Source organism: Prionailurus bengalensis, chromosome D4, assembly GCF_016509475.1.
Source record: "Prionailurus bengalensis isolate Pbe53 chromosome D4, Fcat_Pben_1.1_paternal_pri, whole genome shotgun sequence".
NCBI classification, from domain to species: Eukaryota; Metazoa; Chordata; class Mammalia; order Carnivora; family Felidae; genus Prionailurus; species Prionailurus bengalensis.
In genome coordinates this window covers 10,331,337-10,343,672 of record NC_057359.1, presented here as the reverse complement: position 1 = coordinate 10,343,672, position 12,336 = coordinate 10,331,337, and the positions used below count along the sequence as shown (strand labels likewise).

Below are 12,336 nucleotides of genomic sequence, written 5' to 3'. Positions count from 1 at the left end.
TTCAGCTGCAGTCAAGTCGTCTGTGGCTGGGGGAGGAGATGAGGTCCTTGGCTGTATCTAGAAGCACACACATGCTTAACCCAAGTTTAGTCACTGCAGCCTGTCAGTGTGGGTTTTCTGGGTCAAGTCTTGGGATGGTGTGTAATTAAATGTGGGTGGGCTTGTGGTGAAGGAGAATCCGATTTTTCCTCCACTCTAGCATTTTAAGTACCCACATTTAGATACATTCATGACAGCTGTCTGGAATGTTCCCAGGGAGATAATAAAATGGCCCTAGAAATTTTTAAGCAGCTCGGATCCTTGAAGCTCTCCAGTTCAAGTTGACTTTGTTGGTAGCCCCATACATTGGTCTTTAGGCAGGGTTCCGAATATTGAGCCTCATTCAGAACGGGATTGCCCTTTTTCCTCTATCAAAGATACATACCTTCCCCCAAAAGTAGTGTATACAAAAACAAAACAACAAACAAAAACCCAGGTGATCCTTCATGAATAATTTCTACTAATTTCCCCAAACCAGTATGTGGGCTGAAAAGGGTAAATTTGTGTTCAAGCTTCTTTCTTTATGAAAAAACTAGACATATTCAGATCCCTTTGAATTCTTTGTTTTACTTGGGGAAAATACCTAGATGATGGCATGGCCTCCATAATGATTCAGACATTTCAGGCCTTCTTCCTGACAAATAAGCTCAAATCAGAATGTTTAGCTGAAATTTTAGCAAAATAACATGTTTAATACCTGGCCACAGTGCTCACAGTTGCATTTTCAGAACGCTCTTGGCATTGTAAATGAAAATGTTGGTTGGCATGCAGAAGAATTGGAATATTTTAACAGCAATTTTTTAAATCAACTTTATTCTTTAAAATCAGTTGTCTAACAAATATACACATTGCTCTGTGCCAAGAACTAATATAAATTCTAGATGGAGAAATGTCACGGAGGAAACTGGAGAGGGTGATCTTGTTTTAAAAAAAAAACAACACTCCTCCAGCTCTGTTTTTCATTAAAAGATTTCTCTTTTAAAATCGTTTGCTTTCAGCATTTCTAAATGTTACTTTCTAAACATTCTCAAGTCAGGAACATGCAGAAAGTTTTCTCTTTAATAATGTGACTTAGTTTTCATTATAGTTTGCCTTAGCTAGTGGAATTATCCATATATTAAATGCTACATGTACTTTAGAATTAGAATTAATATTTCCAGGTGTTCTTGTTTTTCAGAACCTTGAGATTTCTGTGACTCGCTGTGTTTTAGTTACCACTCTTCTGGTCAAATCATCAAATGAGGTTCATGCATTATTGGCATTGATGGTCATTATGAGTTAAAGACTGAAGCCCAGCTGCCTCCCCGCCTGGTCCCTAACTCTCCAGGGGTGCCTCCCGTAGGAACCATTGCCACCTGGTGGGAGTTTTGAGCATCTAGGCCCCAGTGCTGGAATTCTGCAGGTGTTTTGTGGTTACTCCTGTCGTTTTGCCCATGTTGTTGGGGTAGCATTTACTGGTAGTCATGGACTTCTACAATTAATGGTCCAGAACTATTAAGTAAACTCCACTAATTCCTAAGAGTTCACATGGTCCAACTTGATGGACTAAATTAACCAGAGGAAAGTCTAAACTCTTGTGTTCAGCAGTCAAGTTTGTTTTTTTTAAGTTTAAGCTCTATGCCCAAGGTGGGGCTTGAACTCGTGACCCTGAGATGAGTTGTATGCTGTGTGGATTGAGCCAGCCAGGTGCCCCTCAGCATTCAGGTTTTGTACCCATTAATTTAATTCAGTGGTTCTCAATCCTGGCCGCACATTAGAATCACTTGAGGAGCTTTTAAAAGGTACTAATAAATACTTGGGCCCACCTACAGATAGTTCATTGTGTATTTTTTACTTATTTATTTTTAAATATGTATTTTTGAGACAGAGCACACAAGCGGGGGAGAGGCAGAGAGAGAGAGGGAGACGGAGAATCTGAAGCAGGCTCCAGGGTCCGAGCTGTCAGTGCAGAGCCTGACATGGGGCTTGAACCCATGAACCGTGAGATCATGACCTGAGCCAAAGTCAGACGCTTCACCGACTGAGCCACCCAGGCACCCCTCATCATATCTGTATTTTTTAAAGCCCCATCCGCAACTTTGGTGATTCTGAAGTGTAGCCAGGGTCGAGGCCGTTGAATTTTGTTGTTCTCTGTACTTTGGTTTTCTTGGCTGCATCTTTCCTGCGTTGTACTTGAACACAGCAGTCATTTGTCAGCCTTGTGCTGGTGCGTCTGTCCTTGTGTGTGCCCTCTAACTACCATGGGTCCTTATCAAGTTCGGACAGTTGTTTATGGGTCATTCAAGAGCAGCCAGAGTTTCAGCCCTCTCTGAAAAGCATTTTCTGGCCATAAAAGTGACACATTCCTTCCGGTTTCAGCAAATGAGAACTAGTTTAGCATTTAATGTTGTTCTTTGCCTTGCTGATTAGTCTGAACAGAACCCCCGTGACTTCCCATCAAATGATATAGGCACTTGCTGGAGGCTTTCCTTTCCCCAGCATTGTTCTCAGCCCTGAAGGGGACAGCAGCTAAGAGGATAGCATGGAGTCAGGAGCTGGCGTGCTCGTGGACGAGACACGTGTAAAACAGAGGACGGGCATACTTTGGTCTGGACGGTCGAGCGCTGCAGGACTTTGAGGGAGAAAAGAGACCTCTGTGGGATAGCACCAGAGGAAAGAGGCTCTAGAAATAGAATCCTGGCGAGCCTTGAAAGGTGTATGGTCAGGGTTCAGGTGGTGAAGGTCGCTGAAATTCCAAGCCTGTAGAATAGTCTAGTAAAGAAGGGCACAGAGGTGGGAGTGATTACATCACATGAGCACTGTGAACACCTAGAGGGTAGGAATAGTTGAGCAGTAGAACTCCCACAGGCAAGATGAAGCCGCCTGTTCATTACAAAGGACCCTCACATGCCCACCTGAGGGCTTGGACCTGCACGGGAGAAGTTCTCCGAAGCCCTTGTCTACACGTCTGAGCTCTGGTGAGAAGGAGCGATGGCCTCTGGTGGGCGGACTGTCCACAAAAGCCGGCATGGGCAGCGTGGATTTTCTCCATTGTTAGGAATGTCCTGTATCTTCCGGAGGAAAGTGGTTACGCAGGTGTATGCATGTACCGAAACTCGTCAGACTACACGGTGGTGCATTTTCTTCTATTGAAATTATACCTCACGTTACAAATATTTTTTGAAAGATGTGGTTAAAAAGAAGAAAGAAATCTATGGATCCAAAAACTTAAAAACCAGAGTAGCCAGTGGAAATTTATGACAAAGACTCGAATTCAAATACCTTACGAAAGTTTTTTGAGAGACCATCAGAGAAATTTGAATGCTGAGCAAATATGCAATAATCTTTTTAAAAAAATTTTTTTTAATGTTTATTTATTTTTGAGAGAGAGAGTGAGAGTGAGGGAGGGGCAGAGAGAGAGGGAGACACAGAATCCGAAGCAGGCTCCAGGCCCTAAGCTGTCAGCACAGAGCCCGACACGGGGCTCAAACCCACAAACGGTGAGATCATGACCTGAACCAAAGTCAGACACTTAACTGAGCCAACCAGATGCCCCTGCAATAAGCTTGTGTTTAAAATTTTTTAGATTTGAAAGTTTTAATGCTGTAATTATTTGTAAGAGCCCTTTATTTTAGGAACGTATACTAAAATAGTTATGGATGAGAGTGGTAAGCCCTCTAGTTTTTGCATCCCAGTAATCCCGAGTGTGGGTGGAGGAGTCTAGGTGAGGCCAGGTAGCTCCCACGGTTGTTGAAGCCCTTAATGGGCACGCAAGGATTTGTTCTACTGGCGTCTAATTTTGTATGTGCTTGTGGTTTCAGTAATAATAAAAAACTGTTGGTGTATTTGCATTGTAAAAGTCCTCACTGGTTCTTGAATAGGAGCGTGCTTAGTGAGTGTTTGTCCAGGAAGAGTGTGCTGGCACTCGGGGATTATAACTGCTGAGACGTGGGAGAGGTGACTGCAGTAATTTCGCAGCAGTGATGAGTGGGGTTGGAGAAGGAGGGACAGAGGCAAAGGCCCTGCGTTGTTTACTTCACTTAAAGTAAGTCAGAGGCGCTCTAGACGTTTCCTGTTTAATGTTGGGGGAGCACATTAGGTCAAAAGAGCGCTAAGTATGATTTGGAGGGCTGCATTCAATGTTGCCTGTGTATGCAGGGGAGGAAGGTGGGTTTGTGGAGTCCCCGAGGGAGGCCCCATGCCCGCAGAGCTATAGCAGAGGGCACTGGTGCTGTTGATTCACGGACAGAATTAGGAAACGTGGGTTCTGGTCCAGCTCCGAAGTCAACGAATGTCCCTGGCTTTCAGAATTCTTAGCTTGGATAAATGACAGTTAAAATTGAGGTGGTAATGCCCCACTGTGACTATTTTGCCTCCCTCCACTTTTTTTTTATTAGGGGGTCATTGTTTTAAACCAGTACTTTTGAAAGTGGGCCACCTGCATCAGCGTCTCTTGGGACAGCACCGTGTGGAGATGTCAGAAATGCCCACCACTGGGCCCCATCCCAGTTCTGCAGAATGATGTCACAGCAGCAGGTGCTTGGGAACCTGCACTTTAACAGATATCCCAGATGATTGGTATCAACAGTGGAGTTTGAAGAGAACAGTTGTAGAATCTATCATGGTTCTTTTTTTCCTAATTGACTTAGAATACAATCAGTATTTAAATGTCTTTTCTTCTAAGGATCTAAGGGATTTCAGAGCTTGAAGAGAGAAAGTTGTGATCAAATTCTTACCATAGCACATTGTGGGTAGATTTAAATTTTTTATTTGTATTAGTAAGTTAGGTTTACAACACATAATTTAGGAAATAAACACAATGAAGAAAAAATTGTAACAACCTATAATTCTTTGGCCTTGGAAAATAAGTGTTAAGCAGGTTTATTCTAGATCCTTCCAGACTTCTTCTAATATGTATACATATAATCATTCACCAAAATAAGTTTATTTTCTCTGAACAATTTAATAACTTATTTTTAAAACTCACTAACACACTGGGGCACCTGGGTGGCTCAGTTGGTTAAACGTTCAACTCTTCAGCTCAGGTCATGATCTCACAGTTTGTGGGCTCAAGCCCCGCATTGGGCTCAGCACTGACAGAGTAGAACCTGCTTGGGATTCTCTGTCTGCTTCTCTCCTTGCCCCTTCCTCAATTGTGCTCTCTCTCAAGATAAAATAAATAAAGTTAAAAAAAAAAAAACTTCGCTAATACATTATGCTTATCTTTCTGTGCTAATAAATGTCCACCCACGTCAACATTTTTAAAAATTGTTTTAAGTTTATTTGAGGTGGGGGGGGGGCAGAGAGAGAAGGGAGAGAGAATCCCAAACAGGCTCCACACTGTCAGCACAGAGCCCGATGTGGGGCTCGAACCTACAAACCATGAGATCATGACCTGAGCCGAAACCAAGAGTCAGGTGCTCAACCTACTGAGCCACCCGGGTGCCCCTCTGCACCAACACTTTTAATGGCTGCCTAGAATTCCTTTGTGTCAACATACCAGAGCTTATTTCACTGGTTTCTTATTGGCATACTGCGGTATCTGCCTCTTCACTGTTTTACTCATGCAGACAATAAACATCCTTCTGTATCTTTTTGTACCTCCTTAGGATAAAATTTCTAGAAACAAATTGCTAGGCAAAGAATTTTCTTACTCTTTTCTTAAAGTGATTTTGAACAGGGACGCCTGGGTGGCTCCGTCACTTGAGTGTCCGACTTTAGCTCAAGTCACGATCTCACGGTTCTTGAGTTGGAGCCCCACATCGGGCTTTGTGCTGACAGCTCGTAGCCTGGAGCCTGCTTTGAGTTCGGTCTTTCTGTCTCTCTACTCCTCTGCCCACTCATGCTGTGTGTCTCATAAATGAAGGAAGGAAGGGAGGGAGGGAGGCAGGAAGGCAGGAAGGCAGGAAGGCAGGAAGGCAGGAAGGAAGGAAGGAAGGAAGGAAGGAAGGAAGGAAAGATTTTGAACACAGTTAATAGTCACTCTAAAAAATGGCAAGCACAGGGAAAAGTTAACATCTGCATAGCTTCCAGATGTGTGTATTTATATGTATTTTAATAGAATCACATATGTAGACTTTTATCTGCTTTTCTTATTTAATCATATGTTGTAAACATCTTTCCTTGTCAGCCACATTGAAAACACTGTGCTATGCCTGTATACGTTAATTATGTGCAGTCATTTAACCACATCTTCTGCTTGAGTCCGTGAACAAATATTAGGCACTCCAAATACACAAAAGCAGTGTAGTCAATGTGAGGAGAGAGAGTTGATTTGAACGGTTTCGTGCCCTCAGAATACTCACAGACTAGAAGGGAGTCTTAGACGGTCCCAGGAATTATCTGGCGCCTTGTCTTACTACAGATCCTGTAAGAGAGTCAGAGAGGTCAGGGAAGGCTCAGGAGAGGGGGTGATGGAGGGCTTGACCCTGGGAGGGGGGAGGAAGGAGCATTCCTAAGGTACAAAGTGCTGTCAGGAGAATGAGAGACGCCCACTCTCAGCATCCCAGTGACTGGGCTGCAGTCCTCACCTCCACAGGGACCCCGGGCATGGTGGGAAACAAAGGTGGAGAGGAAAGAAGATGTGCCAGCTTGTGGGTGGCCTAGAATACGTGGCTAAACAGGGTGGGCCGCGTTTCCTGAGCAGAGGGGAGTGTTTTAGCTTTGCTCAGGTGCGTTTGAGCCAGAATGCCACCGCGACTCCAGGGGCCAGGCTGTTGCTCTGTAGCAGTGTGCGCAAGGCGCGTGGCGGAGCAAGAGGGCAGTCAGGATCCTACGCTGCTGGTTCTACCCGGTCTGGGTGATAGCAGCCAGGCCAGGAAGAAGGGAGGGAGGTGGAAGGACAGGCCCGGGCGGACCCGGATGTGGTGATAAAGGGAAGGTTGAGGGTGAAGGCGGCCTTGGGGTTTGAGTTTGGGCAGCTTGCACGGTACTGCCATATATGCAGAAAGAAAATGCAGGGAGAAAAGCCCTTGAGAAGACGATGAGTTGCATAAATCTTCAAAAAAAAAAAAAAATTGAACCCACTTCGTTTGTCCTAACATCACACACTCGTGCACCCGTCTCCTTCCTGACAGGCAGTAGTCTGGAATACCCCTGTAAGTGCGGAGGCCTTCAGTCAGGAGGACTGTTCAACACCCAGACATCCCGGCATGAGCAAGAAGCGGGGACCACGGAAGGGAGACCCCTCGGCGGCCAGGACGCCTTCCCCTCTCAGGAAAGCGCGCTGTCTCCCGTGAACCTGACCGACGACCAGATAGCCGCCGGCCTCTATGGTAATTCCCCTCACTTGGTCCCTCTCAGCCGCAGGCTTTTGGGACCGGCATTGCCTGCGTTCCAGTCTGGTGTCAGTGTAGTGTGCCTTCTAGATTGGCCTGGAATAACCACTGACCTAAGAACCAAACGTTAGGAAGGTAGGCCTAGAATATCTTTTACGAAGATTTACCAAAGAAAGAGGTGTGCTATCCCCAAAGAAAACTCATCTAATTTTGTGAATTATGAAACATTTTAAACACCATTTCATTCTTCCACAGTCTGGCAGGCAGCAACTTTTCCCAGATCATCTCAGCTGAAGGAAAAGAATAATAACAATCCCTATTTTAGTGCCTAAGTGATTTTTGAGGCCCACATGAGATACAGCGTCACTTTATACAGTGAAACCTGATACAAATGCTGGTTGTCATTGCTTTTGTTATGTCTGGAAGTACTAATGGGGTTTTTTTTCCATTAAAAAAACTTGAAATTATTTTCTTTGTATGCATACATTTTTTCCATTGGATTCTGTGCAAGTTTCTCATATGTACATGCCAAGATCTAGATTGACATAAATGTGGTGAAAAACCAAACATGCGTGAGGAGAGATTTCTCGTTCGCTTAACTTGTGTGCATATGAGTTATGTTAATTTCGATCGCCTCGATTCCTTTTTTCACAGTATGTACCAACAGTGAAAGCACGCTGAAGTCGATCATGAAGAAGAAGGATGGCAACAGAGATTCAAATGGAGCAAAGAAGAATCTGCAGTTTGTTGGCATTAACGGAGGGTAAGGAAGATGGCGGTCCGAGCGTCTCTCCATGGTCTGTCTGTCTACTTTGCCTCCTGCCTCCTCGAGTCCCATTCAAAGGTGGCTAGTCTGGGCTGCTGCCACGTTTTGGTGATGGAAGATCCCCTCAGAAAGGTGCAGTTGGGCTTCTGTCCTCTCCTCTTCTCGCTCTCTTTAAGGATATGCCACTCACTCTTGAAAGGACACCTGATGGAGCTGAGCTATTGACATCTTCTCACCTCTGATCTGAAACCGGTAGTCTTCAACAAAAGCAGCAGGCAGCAGGTGTCCCGCGGTGTTGGCCAACTTGTGCTTACCTGTATGAGACTCAGAAACACACAGAAAGAGGCGAGAGAGCATCACTCCACGGGCCGGTGATGGCCGTCCACTCGTTGAGAATGGGCTGTTAGCTCTCCGTGCATACAAACAAAATTGTAGGGCCTTTCACTTGATGAGTAATCCAGCCGTGCGTCACTTCTAGACTCTCTAAATAGAGTGTTTATTAGCTGTTTATTCTTTTGTTTCTCATTGAGCCAGATAAGTAGTGCAGCCAATTTGTCTTCCTACAGTTGAATCAGAGCAGCTAATCTATGAATCCATATATGGCCTCGACAAGAAAGCAGTAGGGCAGTTATTGGAGGTAATATTTATAGCAAAGTGTACCGTAGAGATTTAACTTAATGAGGCCTGTTTTCTGAATCTTTGAAGTCGTATTGGGTGATGTGGCCCAGGAGGTCTTGGAGGACATATGGACCAGAGAAACTATGGGTTACTTACATAATCGGTTCACCGTAACACTGGTACAGTTAATGAAGCAAAACAGGAAGAATGTAAGGGAGAAGAAAAGGCACAGAAAAAAATGAACCACTGCAGACCTTAACTTCTTTCATGAAGTTAAGTTTCCTTTGATTTCTACTAAGCCAGAGGTGCTGTATTTATACATATTTTTTCCTACAAGTGTATAATGATACCGATTGGGAACCCAAGTTATCCCTTTTAAGTCAGAGCCCATTCAAAACCACCAGATTTTTAAATAGAACTTACTTTGAACTTCTAAATGCAGGGTCTAAAACCACTGGTGAAATGTCCGGAGTCAGTTAGCTTTCCCTGCATAAAAACTTCTGTCACGGGGTCTTTCCGGGCACGCCTTGCATCTCCTGAACTCCCAATTGCCACCTAGGTATGAAACAACTTCAAGTGATGATTCCAGCTCAGATGAAAGCTCTTCCTCCGAGTCAGATGACGAGTGTGACGTCATTGAGTATCCTCCTGAGGAAGAGGAGGAGGAAGAGGAGGACGAAGACACTCGGGGAGTGGCGGAAGGGCACCATGCAGTTAATATGGAAGGTTTCAAGTCCGCCAGGGTGGAAGATGAAATGCAGGTTCCAGAATGTGAACCTGAGAAGGTGGAAATCAGAGAGAGGTGTGGTACACTCCCCTCCCCTCCCTAACCTTTCCCACGTTCAATGTGCTTGGGCAGAAGAGTTGTCCAGTTAGGAGATTTTGCAGTTGTAACTATTGGTTTGGTCTTTCTGACCCCCAAAGGAAAGCTAAACTTCATCCTCAAAGGTACAACCATCGCGTCTGCTGCTCATAAATATAGGTGGAGGGGGATAAGTTCTAGGTCTCTCAGAGGAGCGGCAAAGGGAAGGGCTCCTCAGCCTGTCACCTTTGTTTCCTTTAAACCTATTCGCGATCTAATTTTATATGTGGAGCCACTGTCCACAGAACTATTAAGTGCCACTGAGGTTTCCATTGTTTGGACAACCCACCTTATATTTAAAGGCATATCAGAATTTTGTGTGGCCAGCACATTTCTTTCAAGGTTTCAGATTGTATCATTAGCCATTTTTCTGGATACTGGTGTCGGTATTGTTATGGTAACATCTCTGTGCATAAGAGGAACAGTGTTTTAGCCTCAGGGACCACATTCACCGTAAAGATGATGTAATCAGTCACATGTCTATATTTTGTTGCTCAGTGAGTGATAAGGAACACCGCAAGAATGGGTTTGGGAATATCCTGAACAGCAGCTAAAATATCAAATAAATACTCTGATTGAAACGTATCTAACGATGTAGCAGATTTTACAGACTGTTAGCAAATAGAGAATCAATGCTTATAAAACAGGAGAGACTAGAACAGATGGAAATTTCAAGATGGTTTTTCCACTGTGTGAAGTATAAATAGAACATTTCACTAAACTTCTATTTAATTGTGCAAATGGAAGTTTAACTACATGAATACGAGGTAAGTGTTTCTAGTTTATATTTCCAAGTATTTTCACGTGGCTCAGGATCTTATCATCTAGATTTTTTTTAACAGCTTTATTGAGATATAATTTGTGTACCATGTGTCATGCAATTTTTAAGTTGATATTTTCAGGAGGGTTCCACACTTGCAGAGTTCACAGGTGTGGTTTACTGGTCAGCATAACGGATATGTGGTAACACAGACTGCATCAACCTCTTACGATTGAAAATATTTTTGAGAACTTAGAACAGAAGGAGGGAAAAATCTCCAGATGTTAGTCCATACTATCATAAAGGCCAAACAGGTGAAGCCGAAAGCTCCCCGTATGGCCAGAGCTGAGCTCTGGCTGGACACACTGGCTCTGTGCAGTGGCTTCGATGCTTGGATGCCTGGGGACGCCTGTGTGACCTCCAGGCAAGCACCTTATATCACCACGACCTGCTCCAGGTCAACTTGGGGCCTCTTGTGTTTTAAAGGACTGTAGAGTTGGGAATAAAAATGTCTTTCCTTTTGTGGCCAAACATAAGCTCTCTTTTGTCTTGTCCCCTTTTAGGTATGAATTAAGTGAAAAGATGTTATCTGCATGCAACTTACTGAAAAATAACATAAATGACCCCAAAGCTTTGACCAGCAAGGACATGGTGAGTCTTCCCTACAGACGCTGTCCCCAGTCCGTACAAAGGACCCGAGTGGACCCCATTGTGAGGGTGTCTCTAGCCTGCCCTGAGCTGTTGTCACTCGTGTGCCTTTCCCCGAACTATTTCTCACTCGTGTATGCAGAGTGGGCCTCACGCCCATGGAACGGAAGGCGAACTGCAGTCAGGCATCAGCTTTCTACAGGTTCTGCTTCTGCTCACAGAACCTTGTCATCCAGGGAGAAGAGTCACCAGAATTTTTTTTTTTTTTTTTTTCAAGTTGGCGTGTGTTTTTCAAAGCAACCTCTCTGGGCCGAGGTCAGCATTCCTTCCAATTATGAAACTGCGTATTAAGTTCTGATGCGGAATGCAGGCAGCCACTATTTTTAAACTTAGGAGTGACTGTACTTGTCATTGTCGCACACTTTGAGAGACTTGGAAACACGCGGCAGAGAAGCTGGGGGTCGCTTTGGGCACGTGAATGGCCCAGCGCAGGACAGGTGAGCGTTTCCGTGGCGATGGTGCCTCTGCTACCACGGCCGAGCTCGTCGCTCCCTCGTGTGTTGGTGACTTCTGGAGGTGCAGCTCGTCTCACAGTCAGACTGGCCCTCTGATGGACACTTCTCGCAGCACAGTGAGAAAAATGTAAATTCTCAGTTACGTTAGATACAGTTTGCATTTGAATATTTGCATCTTGTTCATGTGAAGTTTTATGCTGCATCTGTCAGCAGCCAGCGAGAAAGTTGATTTCTGAGTTTCAGAGGATTATAAAGTTATGAAACCAAAATGTTAGAACAAGAAGGGACTTCAGGGGCTGCCTAATCCTGGAAAGGCGCAGTTTTCATCATGTACAACACACACAATCTGAAGAAGACCTGGTGACAGCCATCACAGGCATGAGAGGTCCCTGGGCGTGCACACCTGTGAGGCCACTGTATTCTGGTCTATCCTGTCTTAACTGAGGCCCTAAAGACTATGAGATTCATCTAGAGCTAGTTAACTAGCTACTAGTTAGTACTGAGGCTAGATTTTACCTGTCTCAAGTCCTGGTCCGTGTTTTATTTCTCCTCTCTGAATCCTTTTTGTTAAATTATGTTTTCTTCACCCATTTGTTTATATTGCTATAGAAACTTAAATTTATCAGAGCCAGCTGTGTCTTGACATTGAATTAGTGTGCTGAGGAAGGAGCACGGCGGTGATGTTTACAGAAGGAAATACTAAATAAAACCCCTGACCTAGAGGGATCACAGAACCACATGTTGAACTCCATCAGCATAAACTAAATCCCTGTCTGTGCTTCAGTCACAAATAGCAAAACCAGGAAACGTCACTGCAGTGTTAATATTTCCCACAAGGTTTAACCTAAACTTAAAAACTGGTGCTTCTGGAC

At 44.4% G+C, this 12,336-nt stretch overlaps 1 protein-coding gene across 9 annotated transcripts in view; it reads left to right on the top strand.

The window, feature by feature from the left end:
- KANK1 (KN motif and ankyrin repeat domains 1) overlaps positions 1-12,336 on the top strand; it is a 206,443-nt gene that overhangs the window by 182,940 nt on the left and 11,167 nt on the right. For 7 of the 9 annotated variants that reach the window (XR_006294996.1, XM_043565800.1, XM_043565804.1 and 4 more), the window contains 4 exons: positions 7,095-7,292; positions 7,950-8,058; positions 9,239-9,481; positions 10,865-10,952. Coding sequence is in view for 8 of the 9 variants with exons in the window: in XM_043565800.1 (XP_043421735.1) it covers positions 7,095-7,292; positions 7,950-8,058; positions 9,239-9,481; positions 10,865-10,952 (638 nt within the window). In the remaining variant the exon portion in view is untranslated. The remainder of the gene's footprint in view (positions 1-7,094; positions 7,293-7,949; positions 8,059-9,238; positions 9,482-10,864; positions 10,953-12,336) is intronic. The other 2 variants (XM_043565801.1, XM_043565807.1) reach the window with 1 other exon arrangement.